The sequence below is a fragment of the Ambystoma mexicanum genome, chromosome 4p, assembly GCF_040938575.1.
Source record: "Ambystoma mexicanum isolate Mex_15411 chromosome 4p, UKY_AmexF1_1, whole genome shotgun sequence".
Lineage (NCBI taxonomy): Eukaryota > Metazoa > Chordata > Amphibia > Caudata > Ambystomatidae > Ambystoma > Ambystoma mexicanum.
Window position 1 is genome coordinate 455,361,057 of NC_090927.1, and position 15,714 is coordinate 455,376,770.

At 46.2% G+C, this 15,714-nt stretch overlaps 1 protein-coding gene across 1 annotated transcript in view; it reads left to right on the top strand.

The window, feature by feature from the left end:
- The window catches only part of NOL10 (nucleolar protein 10), an 856,295-nt gene that overhangs the window by 118,163 nt on the left and 722,418 nt on the right, over nucleotides 1-15,714 (top strand). Inside the window, exon 6 of the mRNA XM_069605973.1 lies at nucleotides 5,424-5,560. Within this exon, the coding sequence (XP_069462074.1) occupies nucleotides 5,424-5,560 (137 nt within the window). The remainder of the gene's footprint in view (nucleotides 1-5,423; nucleotides 5,561-15,714) is intronic.

Sequence of the window (15,714 nt, forward strand, 5' to 3'; positions counted from 1 at the left end):
CCACAGGTAAAGTAGTTCCATTCAGGCCTCAAGAGGGCCTGGATGTGGCAGCATGGTCTGCATCAGGTAAGTGCACATTAAAACACTTGAACACACGTCTAGCTTTATGAGCCTGGCGCCTAAGGCGCCAGGACAGAGGTCCAACATGAGCCTGGCGCCTAAGGCGCCAGGACTGCGTCCAAAGGGCCCCAGCTTGGGCCCGCTGGCACTCCCCTGGGGGAAATGATGCCTGCCTCTGGGGTTGCTGGGTCGGACCTGGCTCCTTGGAGGTAGGCATCATGACAAAGACCTTCCAGAACAGGATCCCTTGAAGATGGGAATTCTGAAATCCACTTCTGCCACATGCTGTCGACCACTGAGGTTCTGGTGACTAATGCGGAACGGCGACTGAGTTAGCCCACTTTAGAGCTTGCCAGTGCACTTGGTGTTCCAGGGACACTTCCGATTGTTGGCTCCTCAGAAATGCATCGGGACTGGTTGGTGCCAACAGCCCAAGGGTTGAAGCACCTCTCTGGGCCATCACAGATAAGGTAGTCCAGCAAAGCTTCAACATGCCAAACGCAGGAAGGTGATGCTGGGCCTCTTTGAGAGTTGTCCACAGATCTTCAGTCGGCTGCTCGTCTACACAGCATACTTGGCTCCAACTGTGATCTGAAGAAAAGGCTGCAGGAATCCTCTTTTTATCCTAACTCCTGGCTGGAATCCAGTCCAAGTCCACCAATGGTAAGGATCTGCCCCATTCAAACACCCAGCAGTGGTCCAATCAGGGACCACTGTGGGTTTCACTCATGCCACACAACAAGACACTCAGGGACCATGGAATGTGGAATGGGACCAGACAGTTCCACCCCTTCCTGGGCCAAGCACACACAAAGCCATCACTATATGATATATTATTTTATTGGTTTCACGCTCGTACACAAGTGTTTCAGAGCATGACAAGGCAAGGGAGGGGAACAGGGGAGAACAAAAAAAATGATCTTAATAGGCCCAGTGACATTGAGAACGTGCAAGTGCATGGGAAAGGGAAAGGGGAAAAGTGCATGGAAGGGGGAAGAGTGGAAAGTGCGGAGCAGAGGATAAACAGTTAATGCAAATAAAGTAGATAATGGAGCAATAAACAGGGGTAGTGCAGCCAGCAAGTGGCAAGTGCTGTGTTTACGGCTGGGTAAGTCTGATAAGTGCAAAAAAGAAGAAAATGGGGGGGGTGTATGGGTACAGATACAGTCCCCAGTGCAAGGGGTGGCTGGGAGGCAGTGCAGAAGGGTGGAAGGGTGAGCAGGTACCAGGGCCAAGGGGACAGAGGGTGGCCAGGTGCACAGTGCCACGAGAGAGCAGATCAGCAAGGGAGAGGGGGAGCAAGGGCAGATGCAAAGAGGAAGATCTTGAGGTGCTTCTGGAACCGGAGATGGTTCTCCTCAAGTTTTAGAGTGGCAGGGAGACTGTTCCAGAGGGAGGCCCTGGCCGAAGACCGAGATCTACCCCCGGCTCGTTTCTTTGAGAAATGACAGACCCTGATGGAGTTGGAGGTAGAGGAGCAAATAGCTTGAAAGGGGAGGTATTTGCAGAGGGATAGCTGAAGGTATTTTGGACCCAGGTCCCAGAAAGCCTTGTGGACAATGCAGAGGGTTTTAAATGTAATCCTTGCATCCACTGGGAGCCAATGGAGAGATTTCAGAGCTGGAGAGATACGATACCAGGGCTTGAGGACAAGGACCAGTCTCACAGTCCTGTTCTGGGGTAGTTGCAGAGGGCGAAGAGTGATAGATTTAGAAAGAGGCTGTTACAATAGTCCAACCTAGAGAGAACCAGAGCTTGGGAGACAGTGAGCTTCTGGGGGAAGGAGAGGAAAGGAAGAGTACCTCTGAAGAGGTGCAGTAGGAAGTTTGACTTTTTAGAGACCTCAGAGATGTGGGCGGAGAAGGAAAGGGTGGAGTCGAAGATGACCCTGAGATTCTTAGCCTCACAGGTGGGGATAGGAGGAGGGCCAAGCGAGGCCGGCCAGAGAGAGAGAGGGGAAACGATGGAGAAGGGTTGCCGATGAGGATGATCTCCGTCTTGCTGGCATTCAGACAAAGATCATTGGCGGCACACCAATCTTGAATGGCAGTTAGGCAATCAGCGATGAGGGAGGGAGAGGAGTTAGCCGAGGGCAGCCTGGAAATGAGTTGAGTGTCGTCAGCGTAGCACTGGAAATTTGAGCATAGAATGGCAATGCAGTGGGCGAGAGTTGCCAGGTATTGGTTGAAAAGCCAGGGCGAAAGGTTAGACCCCTGGGGAACACCACAGGTATTGAGGAAGATGGAGGATAGGAAGGAACCCAGTTGGACCTGGGAGGGTCAATCAGAGAGGAAAGAGGTCAGCCAGGCCAGAGCCTGATCAGTGATACCCAGGTTCTCACGGAGACGGTTGAGCAGGATAGTAGTATGGTTTACTGTGTCGAAGGCAGAAGAGAGATTGAGTAGGATGAGGACAGAGGGAATGTTAGAGTCAAGGTTGGAGAGCAGATCTTCACGGTTGTTCAGGAGAGCAGTTTCCGTGCTTCTGGCTGCTCTGAAACCAGACTGGTGGTCATGGAGACAGCCAACCGAATCAGAATGAAGGTTAAGCTGAGAGGTTAACCTTCAGTGCAGTGGCACAGGGAAGTCTTTCAGATTTCCCCAAGGCTTAAATACCTTCTCTTGGATAAACTTCTGTTTCCAAGAGCAGTAAAGTGAAATTGACTTTACTTACTTTTGTAAATTTCTAGACCCAGCTCACACTATCTTACAATAGGGTGCTGGAGAGGTTACTTAGTATCCCTGTTGTCTAGTTTCTCATGTAACATTTTTATGTTACCCTTTCCTCGATGAATGGCTGGTGGCAGTGGTTTACTTTTAACTACCGTGGTGTGCTTTTATTGCGGGCTGCGTTCGCAGCTGCAGTAAAGCACCCAACGGTGCCATTTTTGTCAAAATGGCCCCGATATATTTTCGCCATTTCTTTCTGGAAAGGTCCTTCTTGAGATTTACTCTGCGCACTAAACCAGGTTTGGTCCCTTTGTTCGTTTTGTCTTTGGCGGGATTCGCGAGTAAAGCCCGCCTCTGGCTCCAGGGTGTCTGGCAGGGGCAGGAAGTGAGGGAGGAGCCCGAAACTCCCTGTTCTTAGTCTCCTAGGAAACAGGAATGCATTCTTAGGTGATTGGCCGGCTGGCTGTCCAGCCAGAACCGCCATCCTGCTGGGTGACTGACAGCTAGGCTGGAATGAATGGGAGAAACCTGCATAAAAGGCTAGGCTTTCTGGCTTGGAAGGCAGAGTCGACCACTGGATGAAGGAATCCGAAGAAGAAATTGGAAGAGCCGCTTGCTGCAACTCCTGGACCATTGGTTTGCCCGGTGAAGCCCTGCTGCTGTAATTAAACTCTGAATTCGCCTCGACTAGAGAAGCTCTGCAAGGACGACTTCTCCCTTTGAGTTGGTGGGACCAATCAACTCCAAAGTAAGCCCGTCTGGATATCCTCTCGAAGCTGGTTGTATTGCCACTGGTGGTGCTGCTGGTACCGAAGACCCAGGGAGAGGAACACCAGATTGTGTCCGTTGCTTTTAAGTTGGCCAAGAGCTCCAGGAAGATCCTCTGGACTCCCAGGAAGCAGGACTGACCAAGCCTGAGCCACCTCAACAGAGTGCTGGAACCCAGATGTAAGGAAAGCCCATCTCGACAGCCAATAACCACGGTGGTGCTATTTGCTGAGATGCAAGGAGCTGAAACCGCAAAGAGCCACTGAATAGAAGTTGGTCCTTTTCTGTCGCCGATCGTCCTGTTGCAGTGCAGGAGTCCTCCAAACGTCCTCCCTCTTGTCCCCACGACTGAGGCCCAGGAACATCTGCAGAGCTGCACAGGAACAGAAGCCAGCTGGAACCGTTTTTCTTCTAACCAAAGGTACTGTACAGTCTAAGAGAACTTCCCTCTTGTTGTGTAGCCTCACTTGTTCTCAGTTGAGACTTGTCGTTGTTGCTTATGTACAGTTTCTAACAGCTCCTTTACCTCAAAAGCCTAAACAGCTTGTGGCCCTACTTTGATTTCTTCTGTTCTACAAAGACTTCTAAAACATTGTGCAAGACCTTTTACCTACCTATAAGAAGTGCTTCAATTCACCTAGACTTTTGTCCAATTGACTTTGGCCTGGCCTGGCTCCCTGAATGACTTTGAATTGGGGGTTTCCAAAGGTACTTACCTGCTTCAGAATATTTGTGAGATCTCTTGTTTTGTTCAAATAATCTTTTTGTTTGACATACTTCTAAGTATTGCGTTTAGTGTCCTAGCTGTTTAAATCACCTGAGGGTGTAGGAAGTGTCCGTGTGCCATCCCAAATGGGTATTTGCTGATTTATAGAAACTAACAGTGTGTATTTTGGAGTGTATTTGCGTGTTACTATTATATGGCCCCTTCTGAAGAAGGCTTACTCAAACTGACTGTTAAATTAATACTTGTTTAATCAAGAAACCTTGTGTGTAAGATTTTATTTGGATACTTGTCACTGTGAATCTCTGTGTAACTCCACTACTGCTCACATTGACCCCTCTTGAGATAAGCCTGGCTGTTCAATCACGCTACCAACCTGAGTAGTACAGACTTATACTAAAGTTTGTTTTCCTATTGCCAGGAGGTCAAGGTTGTTGTAGTGCTCCCAAAAGATACTGCTCCAAATCTTGCCTAACAAGGTGCAAGTGGATCTTCGTCACCTGACCTAAGCCCCACCCACCTGGTGCCGTCCTGGTTGCTGCTCTTTTTCCATACTTAAGGAGCCCTCCAGCCTCTTTTCCTTTGCAGATGGGGAGCAGACCTTAACTGAAGTCACTCTGTGTGCTGAATATGAAAAGTATATGAAAAGTTACTCACCTGCATTATTGTTCCTTTTCCAGTCTTATTCCATTTGTAATTGAATGTTATTAGTAGTTGCTGCATTTTAGAATTGCTTGTGTGTGTATATATAAATATATAAATAAATAATTATTTTGATATACCGTTAAGTGAGTACGTTTCCTTGGATCTGTGTATGTGTTGATTTCATTGTACCGCTCTACAGCTCGCATTCCTCTCTCCTAAAATGAGCCCGGCTGCTCAGCCACTCTACCGACTTGTGTAGTACAGGCCTATATTAAGAGTTGGGACCCTAATACCAAGAGATCAGTCATATGAAGTCTAACTTGTTTGTACCACCAAGAAATATCACATTCTTGAGCCTTACTGACAAACAATATCAGTTGGAGTATTAGTATGCCAATACCCACTGGGAAAGTATTCCGGAAGGCCTTGCATATGTAACAGCTTAATGATTCATTTGTACTGTTTTAGTGTCAAACGTGTGATGAAATAGGACATGCATAAAAACACTCCCTCTGGTTGCTTGGGTATGTAATCACTTTTCCGAATTCTTTTTTCAGATAGTCTTTCTTCAGTGTGACAGATATGTTGAGTTCCATTCCCAGCATGGGCGATACTTCCGATTACGAATACCAAAGTTTGGCAGAGACTTCTCATACCACTACCCATCGTGTGACCTGTACTTCGTGGGGGCCAGGTAATCAGTCAAGATTTTGTCTATTTCAGAATGTACTTTTGACTTTTTAATCATAATCAGTTTACTGTTCTGATTTAAAGGGAAAAAAGTTATGTTGGTAAACTGTTTAGAAAGTCCATCTTCACTGCAAATATAGCAATCATTGATTTACTGTGGCAACAGTGAACTAAGCCAAAGGTATTTATATTTATTTATTGCAGTACAGATCATTGGCCATTACTAGGAAAAATTGAAACATTTAATTACAGAAGTCCTTCAAGTGAAGCATGCACATTCTATCGACTGTGTAGGGCTAGTGTGGATAGGGGGCAGGACATGGCTATAAGTCAAGGTATTGTGGGAGAGGAAGACGTATAACTAAAAAAGGACAGTTTCTTTACTACATATTAATGTTTTATCCCAAGCACCGAAATGGCGACGCTATTTTCTCCTACATGGGGACTTATGCACTCTTTCGAAATGGAAGGGCCTATTTTATTGGTGCCAAAATAATATCATGTACAGACTTCATTAAATAACTCTTGATTCTAGTATTATCAAAGCCCAACTTTAAAGAAAAAAAAAGGAAAATGCAAGTAGTGTATTGCCTAATTATCACTTTTTCTTAGAAGAAAAGCATATTTAAAGTCATTTCAGATTCCCATTGCTCACTGATGTGCCCCACTGCAGGTTCTCAGACATATCGCACTCCTTAGTGTTGTGTGCCAGTGTTTCCACTCTTCATTACTCTTTTCAGGCCTTTGGATGATGGCATTTTTGTTTCTTTAAATTTGGACCAAGCTTTTTGTCTTTCTGGTTAAATGTAATGTAAAGTGGTCTTAGAGCGCCTCCTGACGCATGGCTCTGGATGAAGCGGCAGGGAGGCGAGGGAGAGGCAGGTGTTATGTTATGTTACTTGCCATTTATATAGTGCTCTATATATCATTGGTATGACCTCAAAGCGCTGGTAGGATGAACGCCCTCGGGAACCGTAGTTCTGGTAGAGAGAGAGAGTGTCGTAGGGTGTGCACCAGATAAGTGTGCAGCTGGTGTAATTGTCGGGTGGTAGCTGCGTCCTAGCGTTTAGGTGTGGTGCTGGAGATGTCAGTTGGATGTGTGCAGTCTGCTGGGTAGACATCCAGAATGGGCTCTGGCCGCGTTAGGCCTGAAGGACGCATATGTGAGCAACTATGCCGGAATGTGCTCGGCTAGCTGCGTTTTATTAGGGTGATGAGGTGTTGATGAGGTCGTATTCGTATGTGAACAGCTAGGCCAAATTAATCAGGGGTATAGCTGTGTTCTAGTTGAGTGATGGTGTATAGTAGAGAGTAAGAGTAGTGATGTGGTGGTTATCTTTAGAGCGCCCGAGACCAGGCACGTGAACAGGATGATGGGAGCACAGCGACACACAGACACTTGGAGACAGGGGGGGATATAGATATATAGCATATATAGGTGGGGGATACAGATATATAGCAACAGCATAGGGAACAGGGACGCCGGGTGTACAGTGACAAGTGTGGGTCGAATTCTGCACATTCCAACTGCCCCATTCATTCCGTCCACTCCGTCCATTCCTTCTATTCCATCCACTCTACCCATTCCTCTATTCCATCCACTCTATCCATTCCTCTATTCCATCCACTCTATCCCTTCCATCCACTCTGTCCCTTCCATCCACTCTGTCCCTTCCATCCACTCTGTCCCTTCCATCCACTCTGTCCCTTCCATCCACTCTGTCCCTTCCATCCACTCTGTCCCTTCCATCCACTCTGTCCCTTCCATCCACTCTGTCCCCTCCATCCACTCTGTCCCCTCCATCCACTCTGTCCCCTCCATCCACTCTGTCCCCTCCATCCACTCTGTCCCCTCCATCCACTCTGTCCCCTCCATCCACTCTGTCCCCTCCATCCACTCTGTCCCCTCCATCCACTCTGTCCCCTCCATCCACTCTGTCCCCTCCATCCACTCTGTCCCCTCCATCCACTCTGTCCCCTCCATCCACTCTGTCCCCTCCATCCACTCTGTCCCCTCCATCCACTCTGTCCCCTCCATCCACTCTGTCCCCTCCATCCACTCTGTCCCCTCCATCCACTCTGTCCCCTCCATCCACTCTGTCCCCTCCATCCACTCTGTCCCCTCCATCCACTCTGTCCCCTCCATCCACTCTGTCCCCTCCATCCACTCCGTCCATTCTGTCCATTCTATCCACTTCGTCCATTCTATCCACTTCATCCACTCCACTCCATCTACTCTATCCACTCCATCTATCCCATCCACTCTACCCATTCAATTTATCTCACCCACTCTCCCACTCTGTCCATTCCATCCGCTCTATCCATTTTTGTTCTATCTATTCTATCAATTCCATACTCTATTGATTCCGTCCGTTCCATCCGCTCTATCCGTTCTATCCGTTCCATCCGCTCTATCCGTTCCATCCGCTCTATCTGTTCCATTCGCTCTATCCATTTTTGTTCTATCTATTCTATCCATTTCATTCATTCTATCAATTCCATCTACTCTATTTATTCCGTCCACTCCATCCGTTCCATCGGCTCTATCCGTTCCATCGGCTCTATCCGTTCCATCTGCACCATCCGCTCTGTCCAATTCCATCCGCTCTGTCCAAGTCATATTTTTAGTAATTTGTGGAATGACAAGTAGTCTTGGATGTATCGGATGTGAGGTGGAAGCGAGTTCCACAGAGTTGGGGCCAAAGCTGAGAAAGAGGATCCTTCGATCCTGACTGAGTTGGTGATTGGGATCACTAAAAGGAGGGGGGAGCTTGATCTTGGGGTGCAGGGTTGGACGTAAGGTTTTAGCTTGTCTTGCACGCATAGAGGGCCGGTCTTGTGCACTGCACGGTGAGTGATGCACAGGGTCTGTTCGGGAAGGAGAGGTAGGGAAAAATGCACCTAAGAATTTTGAGATGGTAATGACAAGATTTAGATACGTTGTTGATTTGTCGGGAGAGGGTTAGGTCAGAGTCCATAGTGCATCCAAGGTTTTTTTACTGTGGCGCAGGGGGGTGGGCGGTTGGTCCATGGATGGGCGCCAAGGCAGCGGATGGGGGAGAAGCTCAGTGTTGCCGCACAACATGATTTCGGTTTTAGTGGGGTTTAGGAGGAGGTGGTGGTGGTTTGTAGTCATCCAACGGTCAATATCAAGGAGACCGGCTGCAAGGTCGGGCTGAGGGTTGGAGTCTGAGTTGAGGAGTCTAAGGATGATTTGTGTATCATCGGCGCAGTTGTAGCACAGGATAGTGTGCAGGTGGATGATTCCAGGGAGGGTGGACGTATAGAGGTTAAAGTAGGGCGGATATTTGTTTTCTGTTGGTGAGGATGGAGGCGATCCATTTGAGAGCGGTTCCACGGATTCCTAGGGAGTGGAGTCGGTCAAGGAGGATTGAGTGGTTAATTGTGTCAAAAGCGGCAGAGAGGTCTAGGAGAATTAGTGCAGCGCATCCTGCAGAGTCTGCAGTGATTTTAAGATCGTCCCAGATTGAGGCTCGGTTCCGTGTCGCTGTCTGAAGCCTGATTGGGCGGGGTCAAGGAGGTTGTTGGATTCGACAAAGGCGTTTAGTTGGGAGTATGCAGTTTGGTCAATGAGTTTTGCAAGGAATCTGGTGTTCGAGATGGGGCAGTAATTTTTGTCGTCAAGCAGGTCGAGGGATGGTTTTTTAAGAAGAGGCTTCACATGTACAATTTTGAAGGCATCCGGGAAGATTCCAGAGCTGAGGGAGTCATTTAGGATGGTTCTTGCAGACTCTCCCGTGCAGGTGGATGAGAATATTTCTTTGAGGACTGAGGCGGGGCAGGGCTTTGGGGGGGGGGGCTTTGGGAGAGGGGGGGGGGCCAGAGGGTTTGCGAGCTGAAAGAAGGTAGAGAAATTCTTCTCTGGAGATTGGTTTGAAGGAGTCAAAAGTGGGTACGGTCGGTGTTGCGGCTGCAGGCGGGGGGGGGGTTGATATGGTGGGCGGTTTTTGGGGCGGGGAGAGGAGGGACAGTTTGTTGTTGAGGGAAGTCGTTCTGTCGAGAGTGGTGGTGTAGAAGTGGAGCGAGAGAGAGCCGCAGAGCGATTGTGATGGGGTAGATTGGGCAGAGGTACAGGTGGGTTTGACAAATTCAGATTTGATTCTGTGGAGTTCCTTGCTGCGGTTTCCACAGTTGAGAATTCGATTGTTGTAGTGGGCCTTTTTGGCTTTTCGGATTTCGGTATGATTCCCGATATGCTGATGAGTCTATTGTTGGTAACTTCCAATCGCTCCCAGTGAGCATCTCCCAGGAGAGTGAGTGGTGTGGATGGTGTGGGGTGAATCTGTGTTGTGGTGGTCTGCAGGTGAAGCACTGCACAGCTTGGCTTGAGTTAACGTGAGCTTGTGAGGGGTACTGGCAGGCATTCAGCTGCAATCTTTGCGTGTGCGGCAAGCCAATCGTGTAGTGCAGGGTGGGAAGAAGAAAAGGTGTGTTTGTTAGTGGGAAGGGCGGACTGAATGTATTTTTTCAGACGAATATAATGGAGCTAACCATATATGAGAAATTGGGAGGCACAATGAAATGTTAAATGTATGTCACGGAACATGCAAGGGTTAAATGATTTCACCAAAAGGTACAGCGGAAGAGCTTATCTGAAGAAGTTGGGAGTAGGAGTAGCGTTCATTCAAGAGACACACCTGTTTTCTGATAAACCTTGTAAATTGATTAAGAAATGGGGCGTATAGGGATATAGCTCCTCTTACTCTGGGTGTTGATTTGGTTCCCATTGTTGGTTAATTTAGCACAATATGATCACGAAGCGACACCTGTGATTGTACAGGTCACCCTGAAAGGTAGGTGGGTGTGCCTTATTAATTCATATGCACCCAGCGTAGACACTGGAGAGTTCTTCCTTAGGCATGAGTAAATGCGGCGAGTATAAACAGGCTCTCGGGATATGTTATGGGGAAGTGATTCCAGTTGTACACTTCAGCTAGTCCTAGACGGGTCCATGATGACGACTATGAAGTCAAGAGCTTCTCGTGCACTGCAGGATGGACTGGACAATTTGAATTTGTTAGACATATGGGGCCAGATGACAGAAACTTTGAACCAGTGCAAGTGCAAAGTTGCATGGTATTGGACGTAAGGCAAACTTTGCCCTAGTGCATAAAACATTGGGGCCATATAAAAAAAAACGAGTGCAGTAACATGTAAGTGCTACGGCAAAAATTGCCCTAGTACAAAAAACATGCACTTTCAATGCATTGTTGTACTAGGACAGTTGCCCTAATGCCTGCACCAGAGCAGAAATAGTCAGGTACTTCGAAGTAAAAAATAGTGTTGCAGGGAATATGTATGTCGGCCACTTGTGGACTGAGGGCATCCCTGAAATGCACACTTGAGGAAACTGAAAAAGATACAGACCTGAATGGGCATGGGGGATGTAGAGGGAGTTTAAAAAGGTTGAAAACAAGATGTATGGAAAACTGGGAGGCTTTGGACAATCTCTACCATAACATATATATCAGCCACCTTCACAGAGAGGGCAATAAAGCAGGTAGGCTTTTGGCATGGCTTCAAAATCGGGGATGACAATCATGTCAGTATGTACTTAAGCTGGATTGGAGATTCACGATCAATCAACTGTCGTTGGTTGCGGAGAAAACTGACAACTCTGACGTTGGAGTGGATGTGGGCTACACTGAAAAAATGTGATCTTGGACAGTCGATCATATACTGGATTGAATTGTTGAACACCACCTTGACAGCCAAGGTATAAACCTGGAAGTTGATCTCTGATAGATGCAAAGTGGAGAAAAGTACTAGACTTGAGATGCCCATTGTCTCCCATTTTATGTGCTCTGACTCTGGAGCCACTTGCATGCATGCTTTGTTGTGATATAGTGGACGCCCATTACTATCCCTGCTTGTTGTCCCAGCTGTCCTATTGCTCTTTGTTGAGAACCTGGAATTGAATGTCCCGAATTTTTAACAGTTGGTATTCTGTTGGAATCCAGGTTAACAAGAACAAATCCTGTATTTTCCGTTGTGCAGGTACCTGCTTCTGACTTGCCATGCCTCCTGATTAAATGGGAAATTGATAAGTTTACGTATCTCGGTATCAGAATAAGGTGAAACTTTCAGAACACACATCGCGATAACACCCTGAGAACCATTGACGGAAGGGAAAAGTCAGCAAAATTGTGGACCAAACTGACTTTCATTAATGGGCAGGGTGGTACTAATGAAAATGGTAATTCCCCAGAGACTGTTTTATTATTTTACTAATGTACCATGCGACATACCTACGAGTACATTTAAAAACTGTATACCCTCCCATTGGAAATATTCTGGGAAATATTCTGGGCACCCCTTGTAGCCCTCCCTGGGGGTAGATATCCGCCATCACCGTTCTGTCCGGACCGGCTGATTAAGAGTCCTGCAGGCGGGAGGTGTCAATCCCGCCAGGTCTGACCTGGCGGGTTCAACACCACCCGCCTGCAGGCGGACATGGCAACACCGGCTCTGTCATAGACAATACGAGTCTGGCGGTAACCTGCCGGAATTTCCGGCACGGTTACCGCCGGACTCTTAATGAGGCCCATGGCCTACCTTCCCGCGTCCCCACACGTGTCCCAATGAAAACGGTATTGCACATGTGTGGGTGTACCTACCTGGGGCGCAAACGGAAAAGGGTAACCCACTGGTAACCCCAAACCTTTCGGCCCAGAATGTATTACCCACAATCCCTGACAAAGTGTGATATTTGGTGGGGAAAAAACACAATGTTCACTTTACCGGGGTTTCTGGGTAATACATTCTGGGCCGATTTGCGCAAGTCCGACTTCTGCGGATTTCCACGGGTGTCCTCTTTTCAGAAATGCATGGAGTTCCCTGTTTTCCTTGGTGGCTTGGACACCCGAGGCCCATATTTGTATGGTGTGCCCGTCTGGAAAAATCGTGAAATTCAGCTGTTGTAAAAGACTTTAGGTTAGGGGTGTTTTAGGCTTTCCCCTTGGTGCCCAGGTAGGTGCACCCACACATGTGAGGTACCGTTTTAATCGGGAAATGTGGGAACGCGGGAAGGTATGACATTTGTTGTGTTTGTGTGGTTTTCATAACGTTTCAACCCATTTGCTGGTGCCCTTTGTCACACAACCCTTTCATTTCCCAAATGTGCCCTACATTTAGTCGCTGCTTTAGGCACCATACACTTTTGTAACCTGCACAAGTCACCTACCCTTGAAAAGGTCTGCCTGTGCTCTTTCAAAAAATGTATGCTAGCCGTTCCTCACCACATTGGTTTTCCTGATTTACATATGCTAAGTACGTCTGTTCAGGCCGTAAGCATAAAACTCCTGTGTACCATGGCTCAGTGTTTGGCTTGTGGTATTGCTTGTTTTGTGAAACACTACAAAAAATGTGGTCTTTCCTAACTGCAAGAGTCGGGGGGAATGTAGCGCAGCATTGTTTTTCTCAAAATTCATAGAAGCCATTGCGGTACCAAGCCAACCATGTCCTCCACATACCTTTTTGTTCGGTCATTTTGACGCTTTTTCCGCAAACTATGGCATTTTCCCCTACCTAGTTGTTGCCCGACCTGCGCAAATCACCCCTTCCCAAACTTGGAATTTTATCTACTTTTCAGAAATGTATGCCTTTCTGTCCTCCCATTCGGCTTTCCTACCCTTTTCTTCCATTCCGTCCACTCATGTCCAATTGGCAAAAATGGCCAAAATCACCTACCTCTGACAAAGCGGTTGATAACCACATCAAAATATATATTTTTTTTCGTTTCCACTCAACCTGTTCTTGAAAGCCAGGAAATTGGGGAATTCAGCACAGCAAACCATTTGTTCCTAGCTCTTAACAAGGAAAAAAGCACAGGCTTCTTTGTACATCATTTTATTGGCTTTTTTTGCAAAAACACAAAAGGTTCGCCCTTTTTGGTTATTTTCTCTCACTCCCCTAGAGCAACCTAGGATTCCCGGGTGGCGTTACGACCACTTACATGTGGGAAAAAAAGGGCCAAATTTGGCCGAGATATCTCATGTAACAAAAAGGTTACAAGGCATTGAATGCCGAAATCACCAAAAAAGGCCTTGGCACTGGGGGGGAAACCCCATGGCACTTAAAGGGTTAATGACAAAACAGGAAAATAGCAATTCCACAGAAAGTGATAGCACCACAGTTTAGCACTCCCCCCTGCAACACTCACCCCCAAACCTCAATTAAACTTACTTACTTTTAATGGAAGGCATTGGCAAGGAGAAGGAATATACAGGAGAAATCGGATTTGGGGTGAAGCCCATCGCCACAAGATGGGAAGCCAGCAAAGAAAGGGAAAACCAGTTTTTGGAGCAAAATGGAAGCATGGGGTTTTGATTATTTCTCACATTTGCTAGGGGGCAGAATAGAAGAACATTTTTTTGCCTACACTGAAGAGATCTGCAAAGTTTTAGATAATACTAATCAGCACACCAGGGCAAAATAGACATGAAGTAGGAAACTCGGTTTTTGGGAGAAAGCAAATGCAAAGGGAAAATGTGGTGGCAACTGGAAATGTGTTTTATACTGAGGTTTATAATGACAGGCAGCTCAGGAAAGGGGTTTAGCTTACAATAAGAACATCGGTTTTCAGTGACAATGACAGGGGCACATAACAGGTAGACTTCTAGGCAAAGGCATTGCTCACACTAATGAACCCATTTGGGGTTTAAACTGACAGATGCAAATAGAAATGTGTTTGGTAATCCACACAATACACAGACAAATTCGTTTTTTTAGTTACAAGGATAACAATTATTTTCGAGTTGGGCCTACATTCATTAAGGATAGCAGCAGAATGGAGATTGGCCTCCCCCCTCCGCCTGATTATAACAGCAAATGAGGACACGTTGTTTTCGGAAATTCGTGCACAGCTAACGTTTTTGAAATCTAACGTGTTAACTGAATTGGAGGCGTCACTGGCCAAAGCGGATGCTGAGGTAGACACCCTAATACATAATCCATTGAAAGCTATGAAATCATTAGAAGTGATGGACTGGATTTCAACGATCCAACAAATGCAGTCCTCAATACATACAAATTCCTTTTTGAAAATGGATAAGAAAGTGGGGACTCTTCCGAGGTACCTTGTCAAGTTTCCAGATTGGAAAATAAGCAATGTATTCCTTAGAGCCCGTCAAAATGTATTGCACACAGGAGAGGTTTTGGCTAAAAGGGGGCAAGGAGAGCAGACCATCCCATTGTGTAACATATGTAAAAACCCCGAAAATCAAATATTGGAACATCTACTAATGACCTGTGAGGGGACCTGGTTGGCCAGATCCTCTCTTTGAGATGTGTAGCCAGTGAAGAGATGATTCTATCTGAAACTTTCTGAGATAGATTGAGATCTGGATATGACACAATGTTGACAATTGCTGTGGCACAGGTATTAGAAAAATGTAGCATCTTATGCCAAAACCAGGGCTGGGAATGTGTGTAATGTTAGGGTGTAGGATGAATATACCAACTTGGATAGTGCACCGGCTACAAACCTACCATCTATTGGGGGGTTTTTATTGGTTCATGTGAATGGGGCTAATTGAAACAAATGTACAGCGATTACTGTTTCCCTAGACCAACTTCATTTAAATCTAATACTTCAATTCCTTCCCTGTTGAACTTTGAAGGGGGGATATGCTAGAAACAATGCTCATTTGACCAAGCTGTGGGTTCCTTTTTTTTTCTTCTTTTTCTTTCATTACCATGATAATCATAGATGGATAGAGTGGGAGTGTCACTCATCCTCTCCTTTTGGTTGTCCGGGTGTCTGTTAGTCTTGTTATTTTTGTTTTTATTATGCTGGTACCATGGGCATTGGTTGTTAATTTTAATGTTCGATGACATTTTTTTATTTATACATGTTATGTCTGTTTGTCTTTTGTAAAAGGTTTTGGTTAACCAAATACAAATAAAAAAATAATAAAATGAAAAATAATAATTCTTTTGAGGCAACACTTAAATGACTATAATAATTAAATAACAACACCAGGAACAAGATGGATGATTTCGAATTGCAACAATCTTGTATTGTGAATTTCAATGGGGAATTAATTGATTAACTTACAAAAATACTAAGGATTTACACAGACAACTGAGGGTTTTTCAAAAGAGATATGCTAACATACACAGACAAACAAGAGATTA